The sequence below is a fragment of the Aulostomus chinensis genome, chromosome 8 (assembly GCF_037954235.1).
Source record: "Aulostomus chinensis isolate RoL2024-O1b breed Wild chromosome 8, RoL_Achi_v1.0, whole genome shotgun sequence".
Classification (NCBI taxonomy): Eukaryota; Metazoa; Chordata; class Actinopteri; order Syngnathiformes; family Aulostomidae; genus Aulostomus; species Aulostomus chinensis.
In genome coordinates, this window is record NC_141327.1 from 13185837 (window position 1) to 13196405 (window position 10569).

Consider the following 10569-nt stretch of genomic DNA (forward strand, 5'->3'; position numbering starts at 1 on the left):
CAGGTACTGTGCGTCAAAAGCCGAAGACTTTCCCGTGACCGGATCTTAACAAACATATTGCTACATTTTTTGTTTGTGATGGAAAGTGATGGCAAACAAAAATGACTCTCACTTGATTATTTTGATTGCAGTTGCTCTCCTTGTCTTTAGTGAAAATGACACTTAAATTATCAATCACAGCAGGTTCTATATGCAGCATCATCCAACCCAAATCCTCTAACTCCTCATTACATCGTCATCATAATCTCAGTTGGACTTAATTACCCCGTCAATAACATCACAATGTCAAAATACTCACAAAGTAGAACTACCACCAATTAGCTAAAAGAGTGGAACAAAAATGAGCCTTCCATTCATTTTCCTACCAGTTTCTCCCTTCCTGTATTTTTTTTTTCTGCTGTAAAAAACTTTTTTTTGTCCCAAAGGCCAAACCCAGATTTTTATTCTCATCCACTTTCCCACCACACTTTGGATTTGTGAGGGATTTGCCTGAGAAACTTGAGTGGGAAAAGAGGAGATAAGTGCTGTTTATCTGATGCTGTCAAAGGTTCACGCACTGGAAGAGTTAGCTAAGGTTAGACCTCCTTCCTGCTTCGCCTCAAGACTTTGGACTTAACGAAGATTTAGCAGGGAACTTTGAGAGGAGACAGATTAGATAGATGACATGTCCAAGTGTGGTGAAAAGAATAATTTAAACTCTGACAGAAAATGTATTCTTAAGAGTCTTTAAAAAGTTAAATTTGGACAAAAAGCCCACAAATCAGGGATTAACTGATTTAATTTTTTTTTATTTATTTTTTTGTGGTTCTATGAATGTTTGAGTGTGTTCTTCATATCCACAGGCGTTTGTGAGGAGGCAAAAGTCATTGCACTGGCTTTTTGATTCATCTGTGAATCAAAATGAAGTGTACGGCCGCGTTGACTGATGGGAAACCGTCTTTGTTTATTTGTGTTTACTCATATATTGTTATGCAGATTATAGAAAAGAGGGCAAAAGAAGATGAAAAGGCCAACCTGTCAGAGGGCTTTGTTTTATTTTGTATCTTGTATTTTGTAAAGGATATAACAACAGTTGTGTATTTTAACAGAAAGTACTGAGGTACTGAATCAGCTTGACACTGTTTATGAGATACGTAAGAGTTTAATTGAATTACTCTGGTTTGACCACATGGAACACAAAGCCAGAGCTGTGATCATAGCTCGATATAGCTCACGACTTTGTCTCCCATCACCCTCGTCTCCTTCCTCTTCTTTTAAATCTGAACAAAGATCATTTGAATGTGTTAATACGATTTTGTGCAACCAGACCCAGTTTGTTTTGGTTTTAAGTGTTGTTGAACGAGCTACTGCAGGGCTTTTTTGTGCCGTCGTAATCATTAAACAATGAGGATAAGCTGGTTGTGAGTCATTGCTCTACTTATAGGATTCAATAACAGTGTTTACATGCACATTACATGCAGATATTCAGGTAATGGACTCATGACGCTGATCCTGAGGGCTATATACGGTAGCCCTGATTTGCTCTTAAACTAGCAGAGGAATTTATAACCAGGTTCGTAATGTCACACATTGCAGACTTATTGTTCAGCTGAGAAATACTGCATTAATGCACCATTTCTTATTTGAAAACAGGATTTCTTAATGGTTCCAGTTTGGTTTCATTCTGCAGTGGCTGATAGGAAATAAGCCTGGACGCAAGTTGTTTTTTAGGACTGCAATTAAGATCAAATGGAGTCGATAAAGTATATGGCGAGTGGTGATTAAAGTTTTAGTCCGGAGCAATGCTTTAATGCTTTCCCGAACACTACTTGCATGTAAATGTTGGCATCAAAGCAAGTCACACTCCATATTTTGCATCTATAATGAGCAGCCACACATCACACATGGACATGCACACATACAGTCGAATGAACACATGTGCATTTGAACACATGGAGGATAATTACTCATCCAACATTACTCAAACCTAAACTGGAACTAACCAATTATTTATATCCATGTGTACATATAGGGACATGCAGAGTAAAGTAAATCTCCACTTTCTTCCTCTCACATGTAAACACACACTGGTAAGAAGCAAAGATGGTGGTCAGACAGTCCTGTTAGCCTCTCCTGGGCTGTTCATTAGCTAATGGATTGGCAACATCCTTGGATTTATTTTTTCCTACGCTTGCTTTTGATTTCTTTCTCATCTGCCTTGGATGCTAAAATCCATGCCGCTCATTAATATGACTGATCGATTGTATTTTTCAAGGTTTCTATCTTTGATGCTCCGCGCTCATTCCTGTGGTGTGTACCGCAGTTCCCAGAGAGCACCTGTCCATCAATCAATGTGACACACTGTGGAGTAACCAGAATTGATGTGTTCGTGGAGTTGAGTGAGCTACATGTGGCCTTCTTACTTTCTCCGCCATTTTGGATACCAGCTGTCATTTTTGTTGTTGCAATTAGGAATGGACAGTATTTATAGAGGCCTTGTGTAGGATTTAGAGCGTGTCAGCAGAAGTGGAAAATAACATTCTTAACTACGCGTCAAGGTCGTCTTCCATGTTGCATCTACAGTAGCTCAGAATGGACAAATCTGCACCTCCGCATTGTAATTTGCTAATTTCCTCATTTCTTTTTCTCATGCTTGTTTACATCGTTACTAAGGTGTGGCCCTGCTAAACGAGCGAGTAGAGAGTGTTTTACTCTACGGTCTAATTATTTACACCAGAGACCAGTTGATCATTAAGCCAACCAAACTGGTTGACCATAACAAACAGAAATCCCTACAGAATTTATTAGGACACAAGAGGATGCAGATGGATAAACAATGAGGGCAGAAAGCTGGGAGATGAAAACAGAGACTAGTTAGATTTCCACCAAGGTATTTTCATGCAAATTTTGAAGGATTGCGTTAAAAAAGGCTGAGGGAAATGGCGAGGGATTAGGCTTGCTTGGGTTTTGACATTAAAAAAAAAGAATATTAGAGAAATGAAAACTCCAATTTAAATAAGCTGCGAAGGGACGAATGTTTAACTCACATGACTGATCATCTGTTACAGAGGCCGCTAGCTACCTGGTACTTAAAAATGATTATATCTTGCCAATCCAAAGGTAATTCCTCACAACCTCTCATCATTTTTCATTATTCTTCTACGCTCTTTGTTGCAGCGATATCCATTTGTATAATTCCCTCTACTGCCATCCACTGGCGGAATCACATTTTATTTGCTCCGAACTGATTGATGGAAAAACACTTTTTTACATTTCCTTGTCTGCCTCTCATTCTTTCAATTCGCTCCTTTATTTTTTTCTCCATCATCACTTTCTTCTGTTTATCCGTCCCTTTTTTTTGTGTGCCACTCTTCTCTCTGACTCCACAGAAACTCTTGAGTAATCCCGCTAACTGGAGCAACTCGGTAAATTGGACTCGATTGTCTGCGGCACATTCTTTCCCTCCCTTTATGATCTTCTTGTTTTCCTAAATATGTCCTGGATTGTCACAATGTCCAGGAGTAAACTGACTCCTTATCACTGCTGATTCGTTTCCTCCTTCCTACTCATCAGCTCCAGTCTTTTCTCAAATCCTTCACACAGCTGCTTTTCTCCTCTTATTTTTCTTTTGCAGTTGATGCTTGGAGACAGGTTTCCTTCTTCCCTCTTATTCCTTCTTAACACTCAGCATTTTTGTGCTTTGGCATCATGGGCTGTATAAATCCTATAGACAATAAAAAAAAAAATGAGCCTACTCATGGCCTATAAAGCTTTTTGTTTTCTTTTATATCTCTGTTTGGTTTTGTGACTGCTGCTGAATTTGGACTCTTCATTCCAGTGTTTCTAAAATCCTTTAAGCCGGTTATGATCCCAACTGTTATATATATATTATAATCATCTGTTGACTTTTCTTAAAATCATTGACAGAGGCCGCTTGTCATTTGACGGCAAAACATTTTTTGATTATTTGAAAAGTGTGGTGTTAAAGTCTAGGATGGTATATGTGCTGAGTAGAAATCAGGTGATATACAGTAGCAGTGGTCCCCAACATCTCATCCGAGCTTCCACTCTGTCTCCTCCATGCCCTCCATGCTTCATCCTTGCAGTTCTTTGCGTCTTTACTTCATCACTCAACGTCTGAATAATCTCTAATTTATCTGTTTATCTGCTGGACGTGGAACCTCCACTGGTTCTATGTCCAGCAGTGGCTATATTTCAAATAGCTTCTCCTCACCCACAAGGTCATCCAAAACCAGGCGTCCTCCTACGCCCACTCGCCTGCTCCACCACCACCAACACACTCCTTCCTACACCGTCCGCTCCTCTTTATTCATTTCCTATAATTGTAAAGGACACAGTTATCTGATAACGGTTAATTTCCTGTGGTCACACTCTTCGTATGCGTAGTGGGGGCTATGAGCAGTTGCACACAAACAGTTAACTTCAACTCAGCTCATGGTTTGTTAGGCATTGCAGCGGGTTGTGTCTGTGCTATTGTCTAAAAAAATGAAGTTAATTATATACCTAAAAAGTGTTTGATTCAAATATGTTCCAGTGGGAATAATAACAGGTCAACTTATAAATGAAAAGGTTGAGCAATCACATTTAAATTGGATTTTTTTGCACAAAGCAGTCGGTGTATCTCCCTCGGAGGCTTTATTTGAAATACAGCTGTCTGATCCTTTGACATCTAGAAGTGTCAGCATCTTCCTTTGTTTTTTCTTTCTCAATATATATTATTTTTCTCTGTGACTCTCAGGAGGTCCTCCTGATGTGGGTAAAATGCTGGGTGGCGAGGAGAAGGAGGAAGACCCAGACGCAGCAAAGAAAGAGGAGGAGAGACAGGAGGCGCTGAGGCAGCAGGAGGAGGAGAGGAAGGCCAAATACGCCAAGATGGAGGCCGAGAGGGAATCGATGAGGCAAGGCATCAGGGATAAGGTACGACAGTGATAAATGTGCTGTCAATCATCTTCAATCAGAAAAGATGAGGTGGTGAATCAGAGGATAAACTATGAGTCTGACGAACAAACATTTAAGAGGAATAACAATGAGTGTTATTAGCTGTTGTTCTGGGTGTCACAGGAGCACCAGTTTTTGTTCTTGTTTTCTGCAGTCAAATCTTTCCTGAGCCGTTTGGAAGATGTTGGATGCCGTGATCTCCTCTGAAGTTAGCACAGCTTCTAACGGCTTCACATCTCAGCTGCCAGCACGATCGTTTTATAACAGACCTTGTGATGAAAATAGGCTATTTAGAGCACTATTTTTGATTGCTTTTAGATTTTATGTGCGCTTTTATGTTATTTATATCTTCCTGAGAGGATGAAACATGTCAGGGGAGGATCAGGAAAGAAATAAGACAAAATAAGGAGCCATGATGAATTGATGAGAATTTAGCAGGGTGCAGCTGCATGTTATTTTTGTATGAGGCAGATCAAGTTTGCATTCTGATTTATTTTACTTGATAATATTTGCCATATCAGCTGCAGTTAGAGTTCCCCCGTTGTCAGTGTTCACTCAGAGTTGAGGGGCTGCTGTGACGCTAATGGCTGCAGTGCAACCGCCTCACTGCAGAGACGATATGAAAGACAGGCAGTCTGTGGGTGGGGCAGGTCTGGGGGGACTACTGTGAATCAGCAGGATGAACTCCCCCCATCATCCACCCTCCCTGACTCTCCTCCTCCTCATCCTCCATCTTCTTAAAGCTTTCCCGCAGGAGAACAAAGAACGAGGACCAACTCCCAAAGTGCTTGTTGCTAAACGTTTCCTCGACAGCTTTATCTTCTTGTGCTAAATTCTGCAAGAAAAGTCCATATTACAGATTAAATACAGGATGTCCCTTAATTCATGTTTAAATTATTATACATGTCAGATAACTTAACTGAGTTGTTTCATTTCAACTTCATGGAAATCAGATTGAAATCAGATGTCCCAAACCTGATTATAGAGATCAGTTGAAGTTAATAAAGAAGTCGTTTTTTTTTTAAAAGGCTTATATTCTCTCCCGACAGGTGGATTTGAAGGTTTTTTTTTTTCAATGCTATGAAACTGCTGTTGTATACCTTTGTCAACAGATATTATTCCAGTATTTGCTCTCATAGTGTGAGCTGTGAAATACATTAACCAAATCATCTCATCCTTATTTGACAGATTCCTAAAACTCTTGCGCAGTGCATTTGCAGCGAGTCTCTGGCTGAAGCCTGGGGTGTAGTAGAACTTGCACTTGCACTCTTTTGAAAGACAGTAGTTTACCCTTCAGCTCACTTTGTACTCTTTCTATTAGTCACACCGATGTGCTTCTGGCCTCTAGTAGTGTACTTATGAAGTAACAAATGTACCTGTGAGGGAACATTCTTCAAAGCACACCTACATGCACAGAACTATTCTTGTCTCATAACTCAAATTTTGAGTGTTAACGAGAGGTGAACGGCTAGATAACTGAAAAAGAAAGACTGACCAGAGGTGCAGAGGGAGACACGACACTTTGAACCACTGCAGGGTACATCAGTGTCTACGTGGAGGGTCTAACTGCAGTATCCCAAATGCTGCAGTACCCTGCTGTTTCATCAGTCTGTGCACGTGCCTCTATCACCATTTAGCATGTTGTTGTTCAGTATCAGTGCGTTTGACATCCCTCTGCAAAGCAAACAAGATCTCCTCGACGGTGATGATACACTGTAAAACATAAGAAGGTGGTGGAGTGTACAAATGTGTCATCTCTAGAAGGTTGAAAGGGGGTTTGTCTGGTGGTATTGTGAATCTAGAGAATAGATAAACTTATTTGACCATAATAAAGTTCTTTTACTTGATAACTCTTCATTCTGCATTCTGCTTTGAACGCTAATGCAACTGGCCCTTTTCCAATTTATTTTGAAGACACTGATAAGCTCCATTCATCTCAAGGGTTGTTGTAACGCATGCACACAAATCTTCTTTTCATTGTGGACGGCATGGCTTAATGGGCTCAGAGGTAGAGTGGCCGCCTAGCAACCGAAAGGTCACTGGTTCAATCCTCACTTCCCCTGTTTACCATGTCGAAGTATCCTTGAGCAAGATACTGAACCCCTAATTGCTCCTGATGAGTAGGGTGGCACCTTGCATGGCAGCATCCACCGTGAGTGTGTGTGTGTGTGTGTGTGTGTGAAAGGGTGAATGAGATGACACTGTAAATCACTTTGAGTACTGCAAATGTAGAAAGGTGCTATATAAAATGAGTCCATTTACCATTGTCCTTCTACCACCAGTACGGCTTGAAAAAGCGTGAGGAAGCCGAGGCCGAGGCTGCAGCTGCCGCCGAGGAGCCTGCGGCCGGCAGCTTGACCCGACCTAAGAAGGCAGTGCCAGCCGGGTGTGGTGATGAAGAGGAAGAGGAGAGCATCATGGACACAGTGATGAAATACCTGCCAGGTCCGCTGCAGGACATGCTGAAGAAATAGGCTGACACGCCAATTAATTCCAGTGTTAGCTAGCTTAGTTCACGGGCTAAATTCACAAGGTTTGTTTCAGTCTGGGTTTTTTTCCCGCCTAAATAGACGGATAAACTTTTCAAACTGAGGTTAATCCAGCGTGGTGTTGTGACTCATCGTGATGGTGGGAACTGACTCAGATATGAGGCAACAGTGTGGATTGCAGCCGTGAGACTAAGCTAGGCCACTTGTACGTTAGCTATGTTACGCTAATGAAGCTAACAAGCAGAGGGGCTAAAGACACAATATTAGATGGTTTATCCTTCTAGCCTGAGAAGTTTTAATCTCCTTTTTCTCACCTCTGCGACGGCTGCAGTGCTCTTTTGCAGCAACAACAAAAAAATTATCCTTGTCCACCATGCTGTTCACTCAATTTATGTATAAATAAACATAAGAAGCCTCAAGGTGGGCCAAACAATCATAAAATATTCTATGAAATTATTATACTGTGTGTCTGTCTATAAAATAGAAAATGTGATAACTTGATAAGCCATATTTTAAAAAGGACATTTAAAGACTAATGTGTGCTCCTAAAGCTACTGTTTTGTGTTTGACCACGTCTGAAATTTATGGTAAAAAAAAACAACCTTTTGCAGTGTAACTCATTTCTCTGTCAAACCTATTGTCTACCCCCCCCCCACACTCGCTCCCTCAAAGCTCGACATCAAGTGTTAGTGTTACAAAATGTTTCTATCAGTGCGTCTGACCTCCCTCTCATGTCTTGCATGCCTTTTGTCTTGACAAATTTGATGTGTGAATATGTACAATCCACCCACCCGTCCCTCGTCATCCTCTTCTTTGTTATGCAAAAAATATTGAGGCAATAACTCCTAAGTTTGAGTGTGTTTTCACTTCCATGTCAATATAACCGTTGATAATATCAAATTAAAAAAGTATATGTATGTGTTTAGGAACATTTTATTTACAGGTTTTCTTTTTCTTTTCTTTTTTTGTTGCTGTCGTTTCATTGAATGAACGTGTAGCAGTTCAGACAACAGCCAAAACCTTAAGCTTTCAGCCATAAAACCAGAATTATATCTACAGTACTATTACTATCAGGATGTACTCGATACCAGGGAAAGAATACCGAACGACTCTGTATAAATAAACTACAACATATTCACAAATTTTACGCTGTTTCAATCAATATTAGCTGGAAAGAAGACAGAACAAATCTGAATTTTGCTTCATGTGGGAATTTATGAAACGAGACGACCACCACACACATGTAAACACACTTACACACACACACACACACACTGAGATAACTACATAGCTACTCTATAAATATTTAGTTACACGGCAAAAAGAAGAAGAGTTTTTTTAAAAAATGATGCTTTTGCTTCTCGTTGGTTTGGATATGAGGGTGAGCTGCTGAGGGCGACATGGATTGTCATGAGCAATAAAGGATTATTATGTATGTTTCTGCCTGAGATTCAATAAAAACCTAAGACATTGTTCACATCAGCGATGTGTCGTTGTCTTTTCTCAGTCATATGAGGTTCCTTTCATAAAGGATGTGAAAAAAGAGTCAAATAGCCAACACACCATGAAAAAAAAACATTACATAAAGATTATGAATTAATTTACACCTCGGGAAGAAATACTGACACACCAGTGGAAAAAACAAAAAATTAAAACCAATGATGATCATCGTGCATTCAGCCGTAGAACTATGGAGCTTCATTTGTTTCTTTATTATGCAATCAAACAAAATGATTTTTGACAGATTTGACAGCAAAACTTTCAGTGCAATCACAAGATCCATTTGTGAGCAAAAACTTTCCACTCTGCAATTGTTTTGTTTTTTTATTGCCAGTAAAATTGAGTATCTCAAAGTTTTGTTTAGAAATCAAAAACTTTTGATTGCATTTTAACTTTTTTTGTTTGCAGGAAGTTTTTTTGATATACAAGCCAAACAATTTTAATTGCAAACAAAACTTTTAGATAATTCCTTCCACCGCCCAATTATCTCCCCAGTTGACGTCAGCAGCTTCCCATCCCCACTGTAAACAGTGTGGGCAAGTTGTCGCGACGGATGGTTTGCCAGAACCTTTTCGGAGCCGGCCGATAGTCATTCTCCATGGACTTACTGAATTCCTCCCACGCCCAAGTTTTTGCCTTGGCGACCGCCATGGCTGCACACCGCTTGGCCTGTCGATACCGGTCGGCTGCCTCTGGAGCCCCAGCCACGCCCTGTAAGCCTCCATCTTCAGCCTGATGGCTCCCCTCACCTCTGGTGTCCTCCAGCGGGTTTAGGGATTACCGCCGCGAACGGCCCCAGCAGCCTTACGGCCACAGCTCACAACAGCTGCCTTGACAATGGCAGAGTGGAACATGGCCCATTCAGACTCAATGTCCCCCACTGCCCCCGGGATGTGGTCAAAGCACTGCCGGAGGTGGGAGTTGAAGATCATTCTGACAGGTTCTTCCGCCAGGCGTTCCCAGCAAACCCTCACTACTCGTTTGGGCCTGTCAGGTCTGCGCAGCTTCTTCCCCTGCCACCTGATTCAACTCACCACCAGATGGTGATCAGCTGACAGCTCAGCTCCTCTCTTCACCCGAGTGTCCAGAACATGCGGTCGCAGGTCAAATGATATGACTATAAAATCGATCATAGACCTATGACCTAGGATTTCCTGGTGCCACATGCACCGGTGGGCATCCTTATGTTCAATCATGGTGTTAGTTTCCATGCCTGGGGATCAGACAGCCAAGGCCCCTGCCTTCTGCCATTTTTAAGAAAGGGGACCAGAAGGTGTGTTCCAGTTATTGGGGAATGACACTCCTCAGCCCCCCTGTGAAAGGTCTACGCCAGGGTACTGGAGAGGAGGGTCAGGGTGATTGTCAAACCCCTTCACCCATGCTAGGGTGCTGGAGGGGGCATGGGAGTTTGCCCAACAAGTCCTCATGTGTTTTGTGGATCTAGAGAAGGCTTATGACCATGTTCCCAGGGGCACCCTGTGGGGGGGGGGGGGGGGTACTCCGGGCGTATGGGGTGGATGGCCCCTTACAAAGGGCCTTTCAGTCTTTCTACCAGAGGAGTGAGTCTGGTCCACGTTGCCGGCAGTAAGTCTGACTTGTTCCCAGTGAGGGTTATACTCCACCAAGGCTGCCCTTTGTCACT

The 10569-nt window shown here is 41.7% G+C and overlaps 1 protein-coding gene across 1 annotated transcript in view; it reads left to right on the top strand.

Annotated features, from left to right (window-relative positions):
* Positions 1–8909, top strand: part of cplx2a (complexin 2a) — a 17684-nt gene extending 8775 nt beyond the window's left edge. Inside the window, exons 3-4 of the mRNA XM_086211060.1 lie at positions 4739–4917; positions 7221–8909. Coding sequence (XP_086067186.1) covers positions 4739–4917; positions 7221–7412 — 371 coding nt within the window. The 3' untranslated portion in view covers positions 7413–8909. The remainder of the gene's footprint in view (positions 1–4738; positions 4918–7220) is intronic.
* Positions 8910–10569: the final 1660 nt, after the last annotated feature.